At 34.6% G+C, this 24,167-nt stretch overlaps 4 protein-coding genes and 1 long non-coding RNA gene across 5 annotated transcripts; 2 read left to right on the forward strand and 3 right to left on the reverse strand.

Annotated features, from left to right (window-relative positions):
- Positions 1-822: 822 nt before the first annotated feature.
- LOC103844500 (serine/threonine-protein kinase CBK1) lies at positions 823-9,408 on the reverse strand. Its single transcript, XM_033282463.1, has 11 exons — positions 7,920-9,408; positions 7,622-7,803; positions 6,867-7,481; positions 6,345-6,424; positions 6,173-6,259; positions 5,959-6,081; positions 5,731-5,844; positions 5,593-5,643; positions 5,261-5,345; positions 1,263-1,319; positions 823-1,164 (listed from the first exon to the last, which is right to left on the reverse strand). The coding sequence occupies exons 4-11, from the start codon at positions 6,351-6,353 to the stop codon at positions 1,046-1,048; spliced, it is 645 nt and encodes a 214-aa protein (XP_033138354.1). The 5' UTR covers positions 6,354-6,424; positions 6,867-7,481; positions 7,622-7,803; positions 7,920-9,408; the 3' UTR covers positions 823-1,045.
- On the forward strand, positions 1,415-3,624 carry LOC103844499. Its single transcript, XR_628327.3, has 5 exons — positions 1,415-2,175; positions 2,366-2,475; positions 2,618-2,804; positions 2,884-3,013; positions 3,103-3,624. It is a non-coding gene; the product is annotated as an uncharacterized LOC103844499 (long non-coding RNA).
- Positions 9,409-9,430: 22 nt separating the features above from the next.
- Positions 9,431-16,541, forward strand: LOC117129046 (phospholipase D A-like). The gene is made up of 2 exons (XM_033282405.1): positions 9,431-11,915; positions 12,030-16,541. Exons 1-2 carry the CDS (start codon positions 10,461-10,463, stop codon positions 12,702-12,704), a joined length of 2,130 nt encoding a protein of 709 aa, XP_033138296.1. The 5' UTR covers positions 9,431-10,460; the 3' UTR covers positions 12,705-16,541.
- On the reverse strand, positions 13,769-15,034 carry LOC103844705. Its single transcript, XM_033282282.1, has 2 exons — positions 14,473-15,034; positions 13,769-14,334 (listed from the first exon to the last, which is right to left on the reverse strand). The coding sequence occupies exons 1-2, from the start codon at positions 15,032-15,034 to the stop codon at positions 13,769-13,771; spliced, it is 1,128 nt and encodes a 375-aa protein (XP_033138173.1).
- LOC103844703 (glutathione S-transferase T3) lies at positions 15,624-16,617 on the reverse strand. Its single transcript, XM_033282283.1, has 2 exons — positions 15,770-16,617; positions 15,624-15,651 (listed from the first exon to the last, which is right to left on the reverse strand). Exons 1-2 carry the CDS (start codon positions 16,615-16,617, stop codon positions 15,624-15,626), a joined length of 876 nt encoding a protein of 291 aa, XP_033138174.1.
- Between the last annotated feature and the right edge of the window lie 7,550 nt (positions 16,618-24,167).

Below are 24,167 nucleotides of genomic sequence, written 5' to 3' on the forward strand. Positions count from 1 at the left end.
AAAACGTGTTTTTATGCCAAAATCACAAAAAAACATGTTTTCACGCTAACACCCCAAACACATATTTTTCCGCCAAAACACAAAACACATTTTCCCGCCAAAATTGCAAAAACGTATTTTTCCCGCCAAAACCGAAATATCTCATTTTCTCGCCAAAACCAAAAAATCTCGTTTTTCTGCAAAAACCACAAAAACGCGTTTTCCCGCGAAAAACGTGTTTTCCCGCCAAAACCGCAAAACGCGTTTTCCCGCCAAAACGTATTTTCCCGCTAAAACCGCAAAAATGCGTTTTTCCGTCAAAACCGCAAAAACACGTTTTTCCGTCAAAACCGCAAAACCGTGTTTTCCCGTAAAAACGCAAAAACGTGTTTTCCCGTCAAAACCGCAAAAACGCGTTTTCCCGCCAAAACCGCAAAAACCCCGTTTTACCGCCAAAACAACAAAAACACATTTTTCCGCCAAAAACGCGTTTTCCCGCCAAAACCGCAAAATACGTTTTCCCGCCAAAACAGCAAAAACGCATTTTCCCGCCAAAACGTGTTTTCCTGCCAAATTCGCAAGACGCGTTTTCCCGCCAATAACGAAAAATCTTGTTTTCTCGCCAAAAACACGTTTTTTCGCCAAAAAGTTCTTTTTCCACCAAAACCGAAAATTTGTATTTTCCCGCCAAAACCGAAAAATCTTGTTTTCCCGCCAGAACCGAAAAATCTTGTTTTTCCGCCTAAACCGAAAAATGTGTTTTCTCGCTAAAACCAAAAAATCTTTTTTTTTCGTCCAAACCGCAAAAAGAAAATTCGTTAATTTTGAAATAATTCTAATGTAAATATATGAAACTTAATTATTAAATGTAATATAGTTAAAATTAATATCAAACATATGATTAAACCAACACAAGGGTATTTTGGTAATTTGTTGACTAAACTCATTTGAATGAAAATGAAAATAAAGAAACAAACATAAAATCTATTTAGATGATTCATCTAGATGAGCCATGTGGATGAACAAACAAACAATCACAAAAATGAGAATGGATCATCTGAATAGATCATGCAAATGAATCATTTGGATGGAGATGACAAATGGTGAAACAAACAGGCCCTATATGTTTCTCTGTACCAGCCACCGTTTGTGACGTGTCCGATGACGACTCTGATGATTCGCTCTCTGTTAGATTGTCACACACGTTAAACCAGTTATTAGGGCTACGAATAGATATAAAAGTGGATGTGAGAGTTTTGGTTGCATGAGAGGTTTTCACGTACCGAATAGTGACCTAACGGATGGTCTCTTTGCTTTTGTCTCTTTCTTCTTCAGTTCCGCTGGAATTTTAAAATAAATAAACCGTAACATTAGTTAATTAGTGTTTTGTTGCTAATCAAGAATTATTTATAAAGCATTTAATCTAACACTACTAAAAGCCGAATACGCAGAGCATACAGCGTGCCACGTCAGATTTTTTATTCAGGCCAATCAGATTCTTTTCCTTCGCCACGTCAGACTCACGGTTTTTCTCTGTCTAAAGTCGATTAATATTTCGCGGGCTTCGTTATTACGCTTTGGGCTTTATGTGATTTCACTTTGGGCTTCGGGGTGTTTTGTGTTTGCGACAAAAATCAGATCCGATCTCGAAGGATGACGATTCTCCTCACCCTCATCACTTCGTTTTCTCGGATCGAAGAGCAACGAGTCGTAGAATCAATCGATTCAATCCTCCGCAATCAATACTTTCATTTCAAATCCCTGCAATTCATGCGTGCATTCAGCTTCACACCGTCGTGGTCGTTATTTTGCTCCGTCACCTGAACCTCCACGATTCTTCTTCTCTGTCACCGGAGTCCGTAGTTCGAGTCATCGTGGTCTCAATCTCGCTCCCGAGCTTCTCCTCCATCGCCATGGCTTAGGTTCAGTCTGCTACTTTCCACCATGAGAGCGCCGGTTCAAGCTTCACCATCGTGCTCAGCCTTCGCCGTCGTCGGGATCAGTGACCCTGTTGCGGATCGGAATGAGGAAGAACGACAATGGTGATTTCAGCACTATTTGCAAGTCTGGTCCTTCACATTTCCATTGCTTTCACTTCTGCCCCCGGACTTTTGATATTACATAAATAACCCCAAATCAACCTCCGTACTTTTGATTGTGCATGTCTATGTTTACAGGTGCAGAAAAAGCTCTAAGGTAAGCTGTAATAAATCATTTGCCTTGTGATCTTATCGTTTTTATAAGCAATTGTTAGTCCTCTGTAATTTGTATAGCCCTTTATAGATCCTATGTATATTTTTATAGCCCTTTCTCTGAATCACGTCAGTTATTTTTGTGTATGATGAGTTTTTAATATATCACATCTTTTGTTACTTGAAACTAAAAGGTGGTCTTCTTCCGCTTGAAGTTCAGACATTAAGCCAACAGAGTAAATAAACTGAAGCAAGGTACCAGAAGAGCAAGGATTGCAACAAAAAAAGTCAACGCCTTGCTTCAGTTAAGAGTTTCATACAAATAATAGTTTAGGATCTTTTCTGATTCCATTTTATTCTCTAAAAAACCAATGCACATGTACATGTAGAAAAGGTAACTCCACAATGGTTACTCTAGCTAATCAAACATTGTAATCCATTTGCAGGCTTTCCTCCCAACAATTGGCTGTCGTATACAAGCTGTAATCTCACATTATTATTTTTTTCTTCGTCAAGCAATCTAGCATTGTTTATGACAAAAAAATTGTGAAGATTTTTTGGCATCACTGTTCAAGACAAGGAGGGCATAAAGAAATCGTATGGCATAACTCATGGGGTCTCAATACCAGATTGGTAATTGTTTAATCTTAATGTGATTTATTTAGTTGAATATATGTAAGTAAAGCCATATATATGCACAATGCCATTGAAGATGGATGAGGGATGGAATGTTGCGAGTTCAGGTTCATGCTAACTGCCGTCTCAGAAGGATTTATTTTGCTGAACGTCTCTACTCAGATGAAGAGCTTCCTCCGGAGTTCAAACTCTATCTCCCAGTGCAGGTTTGTGTCTCATAGTTTAGTCACTACTTTACTATCTTCTCTCTTTCTTGCATGATTCGTTTTACTTACAAGACTTTGTTCAACTGCAGAAAGCATGAGTGTGTTTCTGCCGTTGTCTTGGAAACTACTTTAGATAGACCTAAAGCATCTTAGGTGGGAGGTTCAGGATGGCTTGTAGCATCCATGGTATTAGGAATTTGCCATCAAAGCCGAGAACACAATTATAGAAATGTACCTTAGATTACATACAGAAAGGATATTTTACTGGCCAATGACCCGCTTGGCGCCGTCTAAGGTGTTTCTGAGCAGCATTGCCACTGTCATTAGGCCTACACCACCAGGGACACCATTAGAAGCTTCTGAAAAATCAACATCACCAACCAACCGGTATCCTGATTTCATATAAAATTTTGATTATAGAATTTCTATAATATTCTCAATCAAAAATATAAGAATAATAATAAATTTTTGGGTTCTAATTCTCTTAAATTTGATTGACAGAAATAGTTTAAATTTTTAATATTTATCTGAAGATTTTTATTTTTATAATCAGTACCATCATATATGTATACACTCAAATAAAAATAGAAAATCCCTATGCTTTGTTATCATTATTTTTCTTCTTTCTTACGTTTAATTTCACATTTGAGCTGATGGATTTGGCAATTCACCTTTTAGAGAATACTGAGTCGTCCCCATAGTGTATAATTTGTCAAGGTCTCTACCATACATGAAAACGGAGGATCTAGACTACATACTCCTCCTTTCTACAACCTGAACTAAGAAAACAATTTCTTTTTGTCTGACATATTAATAGTCTACTAGGTGATTTTTGCACTAGGTGTAGAAATAGAAGTTTCAATATTTAAAAATAGAATTTTATTAATTTTAAGGTCTATTATTTAATTACAATTTAATTTTAAATCTTCATTTAACTATATGCAAAAGTTAAGGTAAGATAAATACTTTTTATTCAAATTTATATGTAATAATACATATGTTTTTGTTCAAATAATAATATATATGAATATATTTTAAATTATAATCTTGAAAAGGTTTTTATTTATTTCTTTTGGTTAAAATATATTAAATCAAATTCTATAAAATTAAAAGAAATTTTTGTTAGATATATAATTGTTCAAATAAAAAACTAAATAATATTTTAAAATTTGTAGATATTAAAAAGAAACTAATGATATTGAGATTATAAAATTACAATTTAAATGAAACTGCATAAAATGTTGAATAATTTGTAGTAAAAATTACATAGTATATTAAAAAAAATTAAAATAATAATAATATTTTTGTTCCTTTTTTTTGAACAGCATTTTTCTTCCTACTATTGTATTATTTATTGTTATATTAATGATGATTTATAAGTTATTAACATATTTTAAAAAACTTACCAAAAATATAAATCAACATTAAATATAAATATATATGCCACAACTAAATTTAAAGCATGCCATCATAGTTAAAATAATGTGTCAGCATTTTCTTTTCCAAAATCAATATAGTAATGACACATAGCAAATTACTTCTCAAATAATGTTTTGGAGATTTAATCTGTAAAATGTGCTATTTAAAGGTTACCGGTTTTCTCAGTAAATCATCCCAAGACTCTCTTCATTTCATCAGGATATTGAGAAGTAACATACCAAATACTGAAATCGATGTTGCAAAATACTAATATTAGCTAGGATATTTTGTTCTAAATTTCTTTCTCGCATGGCAAGAAAATAATGACATGATTCTTACAACACATCTCATGACCATTGTATCTTCAATCACTGTATTTCAATTGTTCCTAATTTCACCACCACTTTCTGAAGAAAGATAAAAAAAAATCGATATATATACTAATTATATAATGAAAATCCAAGGATCAATGCAAAAGAGAACCTAATTTTCAATAGCGTAAGTAAAAATTTATCGTTAGTAGAAAAATGAAAACTCAATTATTCTAAAGTTTAAATTAGTTGCCAATTTAATAGTTGTTTTCATATGAACCTCAATCAAAAATATAAGAATAATAATAAATTTTGAGTTTTAATTCTCTTAAATTTGATTGACAGAAATAGTTTAAATTTTTAATATTTATCTGAGGATTTTTATTTTTACAATCAGTACCATTATATATGTATACACTCAAATAAAATGGTAAAAACATAAATTAAATTAAAAATTGTAAAACAATCCGGGCGTAGCCCGGAAAAAGCCCTAGTATCTGTAAAAAGATGAAGATACCTATCCCAGGGACTTGATAGTCGTTGACGATTTCGAAGTTTTTGTATGTGTAGCCAACAAAGTTTATGTCTTTTGAAGATAACATCTGCAGAGACAAATTAAAGAGAAAGAGTGTAAGTGAAAGTTACGTACGAAGTTCATGTATTTTCGAAATGTGCAAATTCAAACTATTCTCGGTAAAAACATTTACAGAAGATAATAAGTTAATTATTCGATTAGGATGTATAGGCTTAGTAATATACTAATATGTACTATTGTTGTCATTGCTTATCATCATGCTTAACGCCCGTTATCTTATTGAAAAGGAAAGGTAATGATGAAACTCGACTTACTTTTCTCCATGGTCCTGTTCTACAGGAGGGTGTCAGAGTTTGATGATCTTCCTGAACATACAGTAAAGTATATAAAAATTCAAGGAATATCGGGCATCATTTGTTTAAAAAAAAGAAGCAAAAAGATAGAACAAAAACCTCATCAAACTTCTCAAAGTTTTGAGTATCCAAATCATCGTTGACCTCAGGGATATAAGCAGCTTCCATTTGGTAAATCTTTTCCCATTCAACACCTTCGAACCATGGATGTGACTGCCACATCCATTAACATTCGCAGCTCGTTAGCTATTAATTTGATAAAAAATTAAACATGCTCTAAACTTCAACTTGAACTATTATACAAGAAAAAACAAGAGAGAATGATACCTTAATTTGAGAGGCACCGAGTCGTTGGTTAACGTTACACAAAAGCTTACCAACGAGATCTTTAGCCTCTCGTGATAGCCTTGCTTCGTCAGGGAACTTCAAATGTGCTTTCCAATTCACTATCTGATTTATACAGAATCATAAGTCTATAACTAATAAATAAGTGAAACTGATAGGAAAATTCAAGTAAATGATTTATTAAAAAGATTGCAACCTTTCTACAAGTTGACATTGGGTCGTCGGCGTAAAACGGTGGATATACAACAGCATCTCGTACATTAAAACAGCTCCTAGTGACCACCTATTAATTTCCATACTACTTTTCAAATACTTGAAAATTTTATAACTATTATTAACAAAGTATAATTTGGCACGTGTGGACGTACCAGACACATTCCATGCCGTACCCTTTCTTTAACAAGACTTCAGGTGCAATGTAGTCTGGTGTACCAACGGTTGAGTAAGCCTGCAAGTGTTTACACCAAGAATAACCTCATGTTACACACCTTAGACCATGTGCATCTCGGGGTCCTTAGAGGGACTTTCAGGCGTGGACCCCGCAAAAAAAATAAAAACCGGTAAGAAAAACTATGAGACAAGAGCATGTCCAATGGTTAGAACTTTTGATGGGTTCTGACCATTAGTTTAATTGTTAAATGTGTACTTTATGAAGTTAAGAACTCTTATTGATATAATTAATTTTGAGAAGGTCCCATGGGAGAATCCCATTGAAGTTCTTTATTTTTTTTTAACTTCTCTTCTTCAATGCCTATGAGAAAAATGAAACATGTTCTCATAAAAACCAAACCTTTGAATCACAATGATAGATCAACTAGCAATTTTGACCAATTCTAGATAAACCCTATTCATATACCAAGTCAACAACAACAACAACAAAGCTAACTTACGTTTGAGGTAAGCATCGAGAGGTTTCCGGTGACACCTTCAACGGTATCATCAACAGGCAAGATGTGCACACGCTTTCCCTACTTGAAGGTGGTTTGAGTAAGGCTAAGTGCGGTGCTGTAGCAAAAGATGAATGTGAGCTTATCAGTGACCAAGTGATATCGCCAGCGGAAAAGAAGCATACTGGTGCAGATAATGTTGATAAACTCAAGTATGAGTACTGCAAAAGAATCAGAATAGGGAAAAGGTAAGCTCAAGGTGACAAAAACACCTCTAAGCGATAGTAACAAGCCCGGAAAGAATGGAAAACCAAAGAAGAAAAGTGAGAAGATCCTTAAAGGTGGTGATTTGGAGCCTATGACTCATTCAACGTCCAAGGTTAAAGACAACTTATCAGTGGGAAAAACAATCAGGAAGATCGACTTTGATCAAGAGGTAGACTATGTTCCCTGAGATTATTCAAATGTGAATCATAATGATACCTTGTAACCAATGATCCTGTGGTGATCATGTTGTTGGTTTATAGTAGTTGAATTGCCTCCTTTGTTATTGTAATGCGAAGGTAACACTGGAGAAAGATTCGAAGAAGCAGCAGAAAACCAATGCAGTAGTGTCGCCTGATTCATTAGGACAGAAACGGTCAAGAACAGGTTAATTCATAGAGAGTTGAAGAACTTATTCATTTTCAGAGGCTCAGTTGAGAGCATTCACTAAAGTAAAAAAGTTTCTCATTTTGCAGGAAGGGTGCTCGTGTCACCACTAGAGTTCTGGCGCAACCAAGCCAACCGTGTATTCTCCAACTTTCTCCAACTCATCAAATCATCAACACGTGACTCCAAGCCAACCGTGTATTCTCCAACTTGCTCTGGTGTATTGTTCACTTCAGCTAAAACTCTATTCACCACAAGCCCTATCATCTCATCCTCATCTTCTCCTTCTCTGCCAAGTTCCAAAATTTCAAGAATCTAACTTCAGTTCTTCTTCTATATTTAACTACATGGTTCATAAAATACAGAGGCTGTGCTATATATATGTGGAGATATGGAGTCTTGTACCTGTAAGAGCGTGATTATCCCTATAACCCCATTTGAGTTTCTTAAAAGACTTTTATAATAATAAATGTTAGTTAGAAATTTTAGTTAAGAAACTCATAGTTTTTGTGCTCCATTGGTAGTTTCTTAATTAAGGGTTTCTAAAAAAAATTGTTTCAAGATTGATTTTTTTTAGATTTAGATGAATATTTTGAATTTGGATGAGAGAAAGAAGAATATGAGAAGGAGAAGATTGCACAAATTGTTTACAAGAGTTGTTCAGTACAAGATAGTATTTTAAAGACAATGACACAAGAAAACAACAAAACTATCTTGATTCCATAACGCAAGAAAAAAACAAAACAACAGAACAACTCGCAATGTTCCACCCGTGACACAAAGACATAAAGACATTACACAATCAACATATCGTGTTTGCATCGTTTATCAGCACAAGACACAAGAATGTTACATCGAAAAGAAGAAATGGTTAAGATAAACAAACCTCAATGCTGGCAAGGAGGATCCTCAAAGCCATCTCATGACAATACTTCCCTCTCAATGGGTAAGAACCATATCTGATATAGATCAAAAAGATTATTGCACATCCTCAAAGATATTTCCAGGTAACACATCAAGCAACTCTGAGGAGAATGTTCACATTATCAAATTATTTTGCTCGATTTGAAACCTATGTTCAGACTAGTATTAGAGAGTATTAAGAGTAAACATACCCCGGTTTCCTTTAACTTTTTTTGCCTCTTTCTTCTCCTTAGAGACCCCAACACAGTCATAGCAAAGATCTATCATGGAGGTGGAGACCTGTTTGAATAATCCACGAACTCTAAATCAGTACTTGAACATTCAAGAATCAGAAAAATAAATAAGAAAACAATGTCACTTACACAAGAGAATTCAGATTCTGATGTTCCACAAACCTCAACCAACCTAAGCTTATCTACCTTAAGCTGCAAAACAGAAGCTTGATATTCAGAAACGTTACCCAACAAAGATACTCAAAACATCTCTCAAAAAGGAAAGAAATTCAGAAAAGTAGTACTAAACACCTGTTCTATGTTTTTAACTCATTTTTTATTTATTTTTATTTTGTTTTTTTCTTTAGAACCCTTTTCTAAAATATCTGATGGAGGTTGTCTAAAGATCGATTTTTTTAGGGTTTTTGTGATTTTCGCAGGCTTCACTGATACGTGGCAGCCCGCGATTGATTTTTTTTTTTTCTTTTTTTTTTGATGAAAAAAAAAATTAAAAATCTGAAACCCCAAATGGGGTTCCAACGATGCACATGCTCTTACTAAAGAAAACTTATAATTATATATATATATATATATATATATATATATTATTTAAAAAGAAAAAAAAAGGGCAAATCTCCAAAATAGCACTTTTCTAAGTTTATATCACAAAAATAGCAATCAAAAACTAAAATGACCAAAATAGCATTTTATCTTTTGAAAAATTTAAATTTTTTTATTTTTCAAAATTTGAAATCTTATCCCCAAAACCTCACTTCTCAACTCTAAACCCTAAAACCTAAACTCTAAACCCTAAACCCTAAATTCTAAACCCTAAACTCCATCCCTTGAGTGCTATTTTTGTGACTTTTGACTTTGAATGCTAGTTTGGAAACAAAAACTTGGTTTAGTGCTATTTTGGTCTTTTTCTCAAAAAAAAACTCTAATAAAATATAGATAATATGATATTGGTTTAAATTTGTATTTGCGTTTACATATTAGCGAAAGAGAGCCAAAGAGGAGTGTGTGGTACATACAAGCATACTTCTATTCTTTTGCCAATGTTGCAACTGCTCCTGCTGCGAGCGTTTAGGAGCTATTAGTGTGATCTCTTCGTTTTGAGTTTTATAAAAGGAAATTCGTTTTTATTAAATAATTGTTTTATATAAAAATTATATATACATATTTGTTCATTAAACAACATGTTGTACACATAAGAAAATTGGATATTAATTATATATTAAATATATTTCCTTTTTGATAATACATTTTTGATATATAATATAAAACAATTAGTTTTTCTTAAATTATAGGGTTTAGATATAATTTTATACTAAGATATTATCTTTTTATTATAATTTATTTTGATTTATATAAAATTATTTTTATTATTTATAATTTAAGAAAATTCGTTTTGAGTTTTATAAAAGGAAATTCGATTTTATTAAATAAATGTTTTATATAAAAATTATATATACATATTTATAAAGATATTGCCTCTTTGATAATAAAGTGATTTGGAAACAATTATTAACAAAAATTTAAATAAAATTAATTAATAATAATATTTTGACAATAAATTTAATTCATTAAGGTGATCATTGTAATTAACCTTCTAAAAAAATATGATAGATATATCTGATATAATGAAAAAAAAAATTTACTTAAACCGACATTAAAAAAAAAAAAGGAAACTGCATGTAATTATATATAGTGATTCCCCTACTCCCTGAAACTCATTCTCAGCAAAAGAAAACAGAAACAAAGAGCACAGATTGATTCCTTTCCTTCGTTCTTGTTATTTGTCATAACTATGCGTACGTATCCGCGTGGTTCGCGATTTCAACCAACGGAGTTGGGGTTGGTGAAGCTTCATCTTAAGAACAAGGTGGAGAAGAACATAAGCGGTTTCATCAAAACGTTGAACGTCTACGGAGACGCGCCGTGGCTTCTCCATCACGACACGAACCCTCTGTATAGTAGAAACGAATGGTACTATTTTGTTCCGAGGAAGATAAGAGGTGTCAGGTCAGTGAGCCGGATGGTACCGAGTAACGGAGATAGCTTAGGGGGCACGTGGAAATCAGTAGGTAAGAAAAAAGACATAAAGAAGAATGACAAGGAGTTGATGGGTTACAAGACGGAACTGGTGTTCAAAAAGAACGTGGCGGGGGAGTTAGAGAAGGAGAAGACTGACTGGCACATGGATGAGTATTCCCTTCACAGGAATGGTGATGAGTTCCATGATTTGGTCTTGTGTCATGTCAGACTACTTCATAGTGACGAGACATTCAAACCCCATGTCCCTGCTGCTCATCAGGTTGATCATGTGAAAAAAGACAACAACAACAACAACGACGTAGTCTTACCAAACCAAGAGCAGCAAGAAGCTGGTTCTGCTATGCAAGGTTACGAAGGTGGCAACGTCAATCAACCTCAGCAACAACCAGAAGAGCAAGAAGATTATATTCTTGTAGATCGTCATCTGCGGAGCAACCACAACCAAAGACAGAATCTATTGGAAGATGTTGTTTATCCGAATGGCCGTGGCGACTTCAATCAACATCAGCAACAACAACAAGACCAAGAAGATTCACTTAATCTTCTACATCCTCCTTTTCAGACCAACGTTAACCAAGAACATTATCCATTGGGAGATATCGCTTATCATAACGCAGAGGGTGATATGACTGGCTATGGACTCATGCCAAGTTTTAACCAAGGCAACGACGTCAATCAACAACAAGATTCACCAGATCCTCTTCTCCTTCCTCCTTTGCAGCAGAGCAACGACAACCAAGAACCTCATCCATTGGATGATATTGCTTTTGATGATAATCTTACGATTGACATTGATGAACTCTTGAAAATTCTAGACGAAGGGAAAGAGCAAGAAGATCCACCCACTCTTCCCCTTCCTCCTCCTCTTCCGAGCAATGTCAACCAAGCACCGTGTCTCTCGTGGGATACCAATTTTGCCCCATCTCAGGTGGAGAACAACTACAACAACAACACCGTCTTACCGAACCAAGAGCAACGAGAAGGTGGTTTTGCTAATCATTATGACATGACGATGATGGTAGAGAAAGAACATGGCGACATCAAACAACAATATCAGCAAGAGCTACAGCAAATAGATCGACAGAGTTTATTCTATGATCCTGAGTGGGATGATTTGCGTTTTAGTAGTGATTTGATTATGCCAAATATGGACGTAAGCTTGACTCAACAACAACTACGAGAACTGGAAGAAGAGAGATTACAACTGGTGCAACCGGTTCCTCAAGGTCAAGACTCGGGAGTACATGCGGCTCAAGTCATGCCTCCTCCTCCTCCTCAGAGCAACAACAACCATGGACAGCGTCCTCTTGTCCCATCTCAGGTGGAGAGCTACAACAACAACACCGTCTTACCGAACCAAGAGCAACGAGAAGCTGGTTTTGCTAATCATAACGACATGAAGATGATGGTAGAGAAAGAACATGGCGACGTCAAACAAGATCAAGAGCAACGGATAAAAGATCTACTGAGCTATCTCCTTTCGGATGATTTTGGTTTTGATGGCCCAGAGGATGGACCGATTGCGCCAGAGCTATTAAAACTGCTGGAACCGGTTCCCCAAGCTCAAGACTCGGAAGTCATGCCTCCTCCTCCTCAGAGCAACGACAACCATGGACAGCTTCCTCTTGTCCCATCTCAGGTGGAGAATCACAACAACACCAACGTCTTACCGAAACAAGAGCAACAAGAAGCTGGTTTTGCCTATCAGAATGACATGACGATGGTAGCAAACGAACATGGCGACGTCAAGCAACCACAAGATCAAGAGCAACAGCATATAGATTTACAGAGTCTTCTCCGTGATCCTGAGTGGGATGATTTACGTTGTGATTTTGGTGGCCCAGAGGTTGGTTTGATTTTGCAAAATATGGAGGTAAGCATGACTCAACAAGAAGAACAAGAAGTGCAAGAAGAGATATTAAAACGCATGCTGGAACCAGTTCCTCAACCTCAAGACTCGGGAGTACATGCGGATCAAGTCATGCCTAAAGATTGATACGCTGAATATAGTTCTTGATATTTGTATGTAACTCCTTTATTAGTTGATTTTATTTCCGGTTATAGGGTTTCCACAATGGAGACTTGAACTCGTTTAAATGTTTGTTTTATATCAACTTTTATTCTATTGGTTTTAATGTTTGTTTCTTAGGTCTAACTGGTGATTATAGAACTCATTTTAGTGTTTGTATCAATATCTAGTGATTATAGAACTCGTTTTAGTGTTTGTATCAATATCTACTGACTGGTTCTCTTACGTATAATTTAAAACGGATTTATCAATACATGATCATTAGGGTTAATTAGCTAACTAAACAACCGGTTATATAATTAGATTAATTAAATATTACAGAATGTATTCCATCTTACAAATTAGGGCTAATATAAGAAAAATAGAGTGAAAAGAAAGAGAAAGTGAGAATAGTTATTCAGAAGAATCTCCAGATTGTATATAGATAATCTTCTTTGGACTAATTTCGGTTTACTGTAACTTGAAATTCAATAGTTCAGGTTTAGTTTGGCACATATGTAGAATAGATAGATAATCTACTTGGACTCTTGACGTCTCAGCTTTCGTTCAATTTCACGAGATGCCGGATTCGAGAAACAACGGTTGATTGTATATTTCTCCGTACTAGCCACCATTTGTGACGTGTCCGATGACGACTCTGATGATTCGCTCTCTGTTAGATTGTCACACACGTTAAACCAGTTATTAGGGCTACGAATAGATATAAAAGTGGATGTGAGAGTTTTGGTTGCATGGGAGAGGGAGGTTTTCACGTACCGAATAGTGACCTAAGAGCATATGCAATGGTCATCCCCCAAGGGGAGTCCTTACCATTTTTTTATTATTAAATTTTTTTTTTTTTTTTTTTTAAATAGTTAAGGATTTATGTTAAGAAGGTGGGTGCAATGGTGATATCCGAATAGGAGTCCTTAGAGAAAAAAATTTTTTTTTAAAAATGAAAAATTATTTTAAATTATTAGAAGTAAAAATATTACAATACATTGAATTTTTTTTAAAAAAGAGACAATGACAAAACTTAAAAGAGCTAATTATTAATCTTCTTCACCAAATTTGTTCCAAATATTTTCGATTAAATCATTCTTCAATCGTTCATGTATTTGCCTATCACGAAGATCATTCCGATTGGGAAACATATTATTCAGATTTGTAGGCCTCTCGGTTTCGACCTCTGAACTTCTGGTGACGTTTCCTTCTGCAAATTCTGAAATATCATAACGAATGTATCCATCTCGTTCATTTTCGACTATCATGTTGTGTAGTATGATACATGCTCTCATAATCTTCCCTATCTTTGCCTTGTTCATTGAAAGAGCCGGGTTTTTTACAATCGCAAACCGGGCTTGTAGAACTCCAAAAGCCCGCTCCACATCTTTACGGGTTGCTTCTTGAACTTTAGCAAATAATTCTTGTTTAGGAGTTTGGGGGAGTGTAATAGATTGGATAAATGTTGACCATTTTGGATATATCCCGTCTGTGAGGTAGTACGCCAATTTATATCGATGCCCGTTGACCACGTACTTTACCCTAGGGGCACGACCTTCTAAAATGTCATCAAAAACAGGAGACCGATCGAGGACATTGAGATCGTTTAAGGTACCTGGAGGACCGAAAAAGGCGTGCCATATCCAAAGATCTTGTGAAGCTACAGCCTCTAATACAATTGTCGGTTTTCCTGATCCACGTGTGTATTGTCCTTTCCAAGCGGTTGGGCAATTTTTCCACTCCCAATGCATACAGTCAATGCTCCCGACCATCCCAGGAAACCCTCGTGTCTCTCCAATATCGAGAAGTCTTTGAAGATCCGCCGGTGAGGGTCTTCGTAGATACTCTTGTCCAAACAACCGGATGATTCCATCAGTGAACTTATGTAAACACAAAAGTGCAGTGCTCTCACCAATTCGGAGATACTCGTCAACCGCATCAGCTGCAGAACCATAAGCAAGCTGACGAATTGCTGCCGTACATTTTTGAAGCGGTGTATGACCAAACCTCCCGGTTGCATCTTGTCTATGTTGAAAGAACGGAATGTTCTCTGAGAGTTCATAGACAATACGCGTGAATAAATCCTTATTCATGCGAAAACGCCGTCTGAACTGTGCCGAGTACGTCGCGTCTACGCTGAAGTAGTCATTCCATAAACGGTTATGGCCTCCTTCACGATATCGTTCTACATAAGCACGTCTCCGTCGATTATTCGGTTGGGGCTCCACAATATCATTGTATGTATCTTCGACGATTTCGTCGATAATATCATCCAATCTTTCGTCGACATCATCAGATGATGATGATGATGACATTAGTAGATATTCCTACGGTGAAAAAATATTATTATTTTCAGTTGATCCAAAAGTATACTAAGAAGTAATTTAATGAATAACAAAGTCATTTCTAGAATTGCATTCAGCTTCCATGGTTATAAAAGATATGAAGATTATCGTTGGAGAGGTAACTTGATAAGCAAGTTGTTGATTATTAGATATGTCTATCAAGAATATTGAGAGCAAAGGTCGGTTAATGCACATTGCACAGTTCGTATAAACTAATTATCCATTAGAACCGTAAACTAAAAACACTATTTAATTACTTCTGACCTAGAAGATGTAACGGGAATCAATAGAAGATGTAAGCAAGAAACAAGTGCATGAAAAATAACTAGAACCATAGTTAGAGAGTAACCTGAGTTGAGAGCTATTACAAGAGTAGAAAGAGATCTTGGTTCACAAATATTACAAAGCTTTCTGATGTTTAGTACAATGAGAAACATAGAGAGCTTTTACTTATAGAAAACAACTACCCCGTCACTTGTGAGCTGGAGCTACAATCCAAAATGCTCTCACTACTCCAAATGTATCCGTGACTACTTCATCTTGCTAAAGACCAAAACACTCAGACGCCCGTGACTACTTCACCTAACCTGCAACAACATATTAAAACATGTTAGCTTAGCTGTAAAATAACATGAAACAACATAGTACACAGGGACTACTAAGCAACCTCAATCAACACAGAGTTCACATCATATCATTTCAGACATTAGCTTCAGTTTAAGTGATTTTTCGATATCAGATAAAGGCTCTTTCATCGCCAGCAAGCGATCAAGGAGTTTGTTTTTTGAAAGTTTTTCCTTAAGTTCTAACACGTTCTGAAGCTTGGACAACTCTTCTTCTCTACCACTCTTCTTCTTCTTACTGCCACCTTTCGCAGCCTTAACCCCGATTGGTCTCTCCTCTGGATCTCCGACGTCCGCTTCTTCTGTATCAACCTCCAAGACGGACCTCCGCTTTTCCTTTCCACCTTCCTTAGCCACATAAATCGAGGCCCATTTCTGGTCATGCCTCAGCTCCCTCCAGCAGTGATCAAGTGCGAACTTGCAACCATACTTGGTGAAGTATATATTTAATGCATTCTTCATCAGATCATCATCATTTTCCCCACTTTTCTGCGCCCTCAAAGCTGCATCGTAGCATCCAGTAAACCTGCATACTTCCCCGTTGATCCTACTCCACCTCTGTTTGCAAGAAGTAATCTCTCGCGGAATTTGACCAACGAGCAGAGGGCTTGCGTTGTAGTACTCTACAATACGCTTCCAGAAAGCCCCAACTCTCTGCTCGTTGCCAATGATAGGATCCTTACTGGTGTTAAGCCAAGCACCAATAAGGATCTTATCTTCTTTAGGACAATATTTCCTCCTCTCGGCAGCAGCTTGGCTAGGAGACTGAGCAGGGACTTGGCTAGGAGACTCAGCAGGGACTTGGCTAGGAGACTCAGCAGGGACTTGGCTAGGAAACTGAGCAGGAACTTCAGACCCGAACCAATAAGGTTCGGGTGACTCAAGGTCTATAGGTATTTGACTATGCAGAAGGTTTGTGAAACCATCCATCTCTCTAGTTTTTTTTCTGTGTTACTCTACTAGTTACACAGAGGCTTAAGTAAGCCATGTTTATTTATTATACAATTAAAGTTGAGCAGTTAGGAAGATGGGAAGCAAACTACAAGCATTTAACAATAATCACATCCTAAGTACTATACTAGGAAACAGAGGTGATGATAGGAAGCATACTAGCCTATTTAAAACCAATCAAATCAAACGGGGTGGGAAGACATAAAGTTATTCAGTAGCATTTATTATTACAGTCCTAATTTTTATTCTACCACCAAACACCATTCAAAGCATTCTAACAATAAGAATTTCTTTTCAAGAGAAAATCCAAAGAGAAGTGATTAAAACCGTAGTACCTGACTTATTTGGCCACTCCTGAGGTGATAGAATAGTCCCGGTTGAAGCCTTTGAAGGAACTCCTGCAAAAACATAAGATAATGCAGTCAAATGTTGTCAAACCATCGATTAATCTATATATTAATTCCAATGAACTCTATAACTTACCACGTAGAACGAAGAATAGCAAAGCTATCACCACTAGTACGCACCCCATTAGCTTAACTCGTGCTAAATCCTTTCCTAACTCGTGCACACTCTTCTCTAGCAGCAGCAGCTTCTGCTCTCTCTCTGTACCTTCTTCATTAACCCGCCTTAGCTGCGTCTGAAAGTCGAGAGTCGCCTCGTGAACCGCTTTCTCTATATCGAAGCTACTCTCTGCCTCATCCGCCGTTGCACGTTCCGGGTGCAACCGAGCTTCATCCGCGTACAACTGAGCTTCTTCTTCGAGAAGTGCGGTTACATCCACCTCCGCGGATGATGAGGACGGCTGGCTGTAGCTATATTGACCCATTATCGTTAACCTCCACCATAAGAGACAAACAAGCAGCACAGATTAGCAACGATCTTCATAAAAGAGAAAGACACACAATCATATCGACATAGACACACAAAATCGAGAAGACACGAATTGAATTTCAATGAATCCTTTATCTAACCAAAATCGAGAAGAAACAAAATGAACAAAGCGAAAGAAACGATATAAACCAAAACCCCTCTTTCGTTTTATACCAAAATCGATCCCATGCCCAAATTTTAAAACGGAAAATCCCAAAATCGAAAAAAAAAACCCTTGATTGACAGGAAAAGAAGAAACAGCGACTCTAGATCGATGAAAATAGCAGACAAGCCTTCGATTTACCTTCAGGATGCGAGGGAGACCAATCGCGATGGTGGGTTTACGAAATCGCCGTCGAGAGTCGAGAGCGTCGAGAGAAATTTTTTTTTTCTTTCCGTCGGTCGAATGACCTAATTTTTCTCAACACCCCCTAACCCAATCTCGCTTCATCCACTCACCTTTCGCCACGTGCCCCAAGGATCGAGTCCGTCAACATGCTAATCACGGACCAATCCTTAATGTTTTAAGCATTAATAATCATTTTATATTATCATTTTTTCGACGGACCCGTGTGACGGACTCGGAGTCATCCTCCGTTGCACCTGCTCTAACGGATGGCCTCTTTGCTTTTGTATCTTTCTTCTTCAGTTCCGCTGGAATTTTAAAATAAATAAACCGTAACATTAGTTAGTGTTTTGTTGTTAATCAAGAATTATTTATAAAGCATTTAATATCTGTAAAAATATGAAGATACCTATTCCAGGGACTTGATAGTCGTTGACGATTTCGAAGTTTTTGTATGTGTAGCCAACAAAGTTTATGTCTTTTGAAGATAACATCTGCAGAGACAAATTAAAGAGAAGGAGTGTAAAAGTGAAGTTACGTACAAAGTTCTTGTATTTTCGAAATGTTCAAATTCAAACTAGGGCAATTGTCAATAATAGCACATTTTGAAGTTTATGTCTCAAAAATAGCATTAGAAGGAGAAAGTCACAAAAATGACATTCATTAAAGGGTAAAATATCCCTAATACCCTTGGTTTAAAATTAAATAAACAAACAAAAATAAATAAAAATAAAAATAAAAAAAAATAAAAAAAAATAATTTTTTTTATAGTTTCAGATTATATGTTTTCAGATTCGAAATTTTTATAAATTTTTTTTTGAAATTTTTTTTTTTTTGAATTTTTTTTTTTTTGAAATTTTATTTTTATAATTTAAAAATACTTTTTGAAACTGTTTTTAAAATTTTTATTTTTTATTTTAGTATTTATCTTTTATAAAATTTAAAATCCTAATTCCAAAACCCCACCCCTTAACTCTAAACCCTAAGGTTTGGATTAATTAACCCAAGGGGTATAAGTGTATATTTACCTCTTTAATGAAACATATTTTTGTGACTTTGAGCCTTGAGTGCTACTTTGGAAACAAAAACTTGGTTTAGTGCTATTCTAGTCTTTTTCTCTTCAAACTATTCTCGGTAAAAACATTTAAAGAAGATAATAAGTTAATTATTCGATTAGGATGTATAGGCTTAGTAATATACTAATATGTACTATTGTTGTCATTGCTTATCATCATGCTTAACGCCGGTTATGTTATTGAAAAGGAAAGGTAATGAAACTCGACTTACTTTTCTCCATGGTCCTGTTCTAGAGGAGGGTGTCAGAGTTTGATGATCTTCCTAAACATACAGTAAAATATATAAAAATTCAAGGACTATCGGGCATTATTAGTTTAAAATAAAGAAGCAAAAAGATAGAACAAAAACCTCATCAAACTTCTCAAAGTTTTGAGTATCCAAATCATCGTTGACCTCAGGGATATAAGCAGCTTCCATTTGGTAAATCTTTTCCCATTCAACACCTTCGAACCATGGATGTGCCTGCCACATCCATTAACATTCGCAGCTCGTTAGCTATTAATTTGATAAAAAATTAAACATGTTCTAAACTTCAACTTGAACTATTATACAAGAAAAAACAAGAGAGAATGATACCTTAATTTGAGAGGCACCGAGTCGTTGGTTAACGTTACACAAAAGCTTACCAACGAGATCTTTAGCCTCTCGTGATAGCCTTGCTTCGTCGTCAGGGAACTTCAAATGTGCTTTCCAATTCACTATCTGATTTATTCAGAATCATAAGTCTATAACTAATAAATAAGTGAAACTGATAGGAAAATTCAAGTAAATGATTTATTAAAAAGATTGCAACCTTTCTACAAGTTGACATTGGGTCGTCGGCGTAAAACGGTGGATATCCAACAAGCATCTCGTACATTATGGCTCCTAGTGACCACCTATTAATTTCCATACTATTTTTCAAATACTTGAAAATTTTATAACTATTATTAACAAAGTATAATTAGGCACGTGTGGACGTACCAGTCACATTCCATGCCGTACCCTTTCTTTAACAAGACTTCAGGTGCAATGTAGTCTGGTGTACCAACGGTTGAGTAAGCCTGCAAGTGTTTACACCAAGATAGGGGTGGGCACTTTACCCGATATCCGAAGTGACACACGAACCCGATTCGAAAAACCTGAACCGAAATCCGAACCGAAGTAGCAGAATATCCGAACGGATATTGAATTATGAGAGATTGGATATCCGAACTCGAACGAGTAATATCCGAATCCGAATGGATATCCGAAAATAACCGAACATATGTATAATTAACGTTATATTTCTTATTTACATCTCTCATTTTATATAAAATATTTATATTGATACTACACATATTTAAAGTTCATATGATATACATACAATTACGGAGAAAATGATTTACTACTCACTTAAAAATGCATGTCAAATTTTTTATTTCAAGAATTAAGAAAAAGTTACATCCAAAATTAAAAAAGTAACCAAATTAATGTCTTTTAAGTTTCAAAATGTTATGTTCAGATCTATTAACCATTCAATCTATTAAAAATAAAAAAAAATTAGTTAAGTGAAAGTTATATTTTTAAATACAAGAAATTTGAGAAATGAATATTTAACTTTGTTTTTTCAAAATTTAAATATATGAACCCGGTCCGAAATAACCGAACCGAACTAAAAATATCCAAACCCGACCCGAAGTACAGAAATACCCGAACGAGTTCTACACCTCTATACCAAAATACCCGATCCGAATCCGAACGGATACCCGAACGCCCACCCCTACACTAACAATAACTACATGTTACACACCTTACTAAAGAAAACTTCTAATTATATATACTAGACAAGGAACCCGTGCAATATCGCACGGAAACTCATCTTATAAAATTAAAAATATCATATTTTATAAAATAATGTTTTATATAAAAATTATTACAATCGCTTTTGATGAAATATATGTATTGCAAAAGTATCTTATATACAACTTTATTTCTTTATTAATAATACTAAAATCTATATTTAATTTACATGTTTTGTTGTAATGAAATTACAAATATACTTTATTATCTGTTTAGCTAAGTTATTTAAAATCTCAAAACAACTGAATATTTGAAACTAATAAAAAGAATGCAATGGTAGGTTAACACCAAAAATTACAACCATTTATCATTAAAAATTAGAGTCACCAACGATTGTAATGGTTCGTCACCAAAGATTGCAATGGTTCATCACTAATTGCATTCACCAACAGTTGTGATATTTCATTTAAGCTGTCGTAATAGTTCCACCAAACCCTTGCATTTTTCAACGATTCACTTAAATCGCTAATAATCCTCTCTCGTATGTGTGTAATAGTGATTCACTAAACAAATAGCATTTATTTCAAATTGGTGCAACATGATATGTTTTAACCAATGCAATTATCAAACTGGTGCAACATGAAATGTTTAAACAAATGCAATTATTAGGTTAATTTTGACAATTTATTTTAAATTGATGCAATCATAGGATAAATAAACACATTGTTAGGAAGAAAATACACATTCTTAGACATACAATTCTTAGAATAAGAAGACACGTTGTAAGGTAATAAGATTTGTTCATATATAAAACATAACTAAACACTCTGCCACCACTTTAATACCAAACAATTTTTATAATAAACATACACGTACTTAGACGAGAAACCAGTCCTGAAAAACCTACACAACTTATAGGATGATAAGACATATCTTAAGATATTTTAAACCTCTAAAACCTATTCATTTTTAAGGATGAAAAGAGACATTCTAAGATATATGAAAAAACTCTTAAAAAATAATTTTATGATGAAAATACATATTCTAAATAGTTTCACACCCCTTTAAAAATAGGAACGAATCTAGAGATAAACTATACTCGCTACACTAAGAACTTTCCGTAACTATATATTAATCAAAAAATACATGAACACCCAATCTTTCCTACATACATTCACCACTACTTTAAAAATATTAAATTTTTTTGATCAAAAAATAATTACATTTTAAATGAAAAGATACCTCTTAGACGTTTTTTAGCAAATATAATTCTGAACAATTTTTTTAGCAAATGTAATTCTAAACAATTAAATTATATATTATTAAAATGAAAAGACACGTTTTTAAACAATTAAAAAAATTATTTTAAACTATATAATTATTAAAATAAAAAGACACATTAATTAATTGGGTGAAAATATACATATTTATATATTTTAATAACTTCTTTTAAATCAAATTTGAACATTAAAATAAAAATCACATTTTTTTTTGAAAAAATTATGAACATAGCCTAGTCTATTTATAGTTTTTCAAAAATGTATTTGAATATTCACAACTTTTTCAGATTTGTAGTAATTATTTTAAAATAGATATTAAAACGCATGCTGGAACCAGTTCCTCAACCTCAAGACTCGGGAGTACATGCGGATCAAGTCATGCCTAAAGATTGATACGCTGAATATAGTTCTTGATATTTGTATGTAACTCCTTTATTAGTTGATTTTATTTCCGGTTATAGGGTTTCCACAATGGAGACTTGAACTCTGTTCAATGTTTATTTTATATCAACTTTTATTCTATTGGTTTTAATGTTTGTTTCTTAGGTCTAACTGGTGATTATAGAACTCGTTTTAGTGTTTGTATCAATATCTAGTGATTATAGAACTCGTTTTAGTGTTTGTATCAATATCTACTGACTGGTTCTCTTACGTATAATTTAAAACGGATTTATCAATACATGATCATTAGGGTTAATTAGCTAACTAAACAACCGGTTATATAATTAGATTAATTAAATATTACAGAATGTATTCCATCTTACAAATTAGGGCTAATATAAGAAACATAGAGTGAAAAGAAAGAGAAAGTGAGAATAGTTATTCAGAAGAATCTCCAGATTGTATATAGATAAGGGTAGAGAAAGAACACGACTCGATTACGCATAATACGGACGGAAGCTTGACTCAACAACAGCTACAAAAACTGGAGACATTTATTGATAATTTGAACTTGTCTTTTTAGTATGGGCAAATCTCCAAAATAGCACATTTCTAAATTTATATCACAAAAATAGCACTCAAAAATTAAAATGACCAAAATAGCATTTTATCTTTTGAAAAATTTAAATTTTTTTATTTTTCAAAATTTGAAATCTTATCCCCAAAACCTCACTTCTCAACTCTAAACCCTAAAACCTAAACTCTAAACCCTAAACCCTAAATTCTAAACCCCATCCCTTGAGTGCTATTTTTGTGACTTTTGGCCTTGAATGCTACTTTGAGAACAAAACCTTGATTTAGTGCTATTTTGGTATTTTTCTCTTTTAGTATTTGAATCCAACTTATATTTCTTTGGTTTGAATATTAAGATTGTTTGGTTGTAAAGTCTTTTTTTTTTGGTCAAACTACGATTTCATAGCATAAAAAAAATTTTAACCTCCATTAGGGAGGGATGAGGTTACAGATACAAGCACCGACTTTACCACTGAGTCGGCCTCAACGTTAAATAAACAAGAAATGTGATAAAAAGAGCATGCCTTTAACCGGCTGCCAAAATAATAAATATCGGTGAGGATATTGTTAAGTTCCGTCCGAGAACCCTTAGGGGGGCTTATTGGAGTTGGGGTTTGAGAAGGTTTTGAAGATTTTAAAATGTAGTGGAATTTAGAGAGTTTTGTTGAATTCCAGAATTTTGATAGAGATTTAAAAGGGAAATTTGGTAGGATTTGGTAAGATCTTTTTTAAATATTTTAATAATAATTTTCACCATTAAACTACAAAAATACGTAATCGGTTGTTAGGTTTATATTAAATACATATATAATAGGGATATGCCAATAAAACTACTTATATGATATAGATATATGTTCCAAGCTATTAATTCTGCTAACATAGTTGTTGTTGTGGCTTTGATTTCGGGAATTTTTTGTTTGTTTCAGTAACCAAATAGAGAGATCTTAAACAGAGAGATATTGTAGTGGGTTGAAAAATAATGTGAAATTAAAAGGATATACAACAACAAAAGAAAAGCTCGAATATCCTCAAGAGAGGGAATTAAAACAAAAAGAGACAAAAGACTCATTCTTTCTCTGTGCCATTGTACATCAGACTTGATACCAGTTATACAAATATGGCGTTGTTACAACTCCAAACAAGTTTGGCGGATGGTCTCTCTTGTATAGTCCCATAAGTTCATGGCTAGTTTCGAGAGTTCTCCAAGCTCTGATGGGATAACACCACTTAAACCATTG

The sequence above is a fragment of the Brassica rapa genome, chromosome A10 (genome assembly GCF_000309985.2).
Source record: "Brassica rapa cultivar Chiifu-401-42 chromosome A10, CAAS_Brap_v3.01, whole genome shotgun sequence".
Classification (NCBI taxonomy): Eukaryota; Viridiplantae; Streptophyta; class Magnoliopsida; order Brassicales; family Brassicaceae; genus Brassica; species Brassica rapa.

What these genes read in the sequence shown, in the direction of transcription:
- LOC103844500 (XM_033282463.1), bottom strand. An exon ending in GAACAGGACCATGGAGAAAA is followed by an intron (nt 5,346 to 5,592) that starts GTAAGTCGAGTT and finishes TTGTCTCTGCAG; the next exon opens with ATGTTATCTTCAAAAGACAT. An exon ending in CTATCAAGTCCCTGGGATAG is followed by an intron (nt 1,320 to 5,260) that starts GTATCTTCATCT and finishes TTAAAATTCCAG; the next exon opens with CGGAACTGAAGAAGAAAGAG.
- LOC117129046 (XM_033282405.1), top strand. Translation starts at nt 10,461, where the DNA reads ATGCGTACGTATCCGCGTGGTTCGCGATTTCAACCAACGGAGTTGGGG. An exon ending in AAGAAGAGAGATTACAACTG is followed by an intron (nt 11,916 to 12,029) that starts GTGCAACCGGTT and finishes GTCCCATCTCAG; the next exon opens with GTGGAGAGCTACAACAACAA.
- LOC103844705 (XM_033282282.1), bottom strand. Translation starts at nt 15,034, where the DNA reads ATGTCATCATCATCATCATCTGATGATGTCGACGAAAGATTGGATGAT. An exon ending in GATGGTCGGGAGCATTGACT is followed by an intron (nt 14,335 to 14,472) that starts GTATGCATTGGG and finishes TCGGTCCTCCAG; the next exon opens with GTACCTTAAACGATCTCAAT.
- LOC103844703 (XM_033282283.1), bottom strand. Translation starts at nt 16,617, where the DNA reads ATGGATGGTTTCACAAACCTTCTGCATAGTCAAATACCTATAGACCTT. An exon ending in TCACTTAAACTGAAGCTAAT is followed by an intron (nt 15,652 to 15,769) that starts GTCTGAAATGAT and finishes ATGTTGTTGCAG; the next exon opens with GTTAGGTGAAGTAGTCACGG.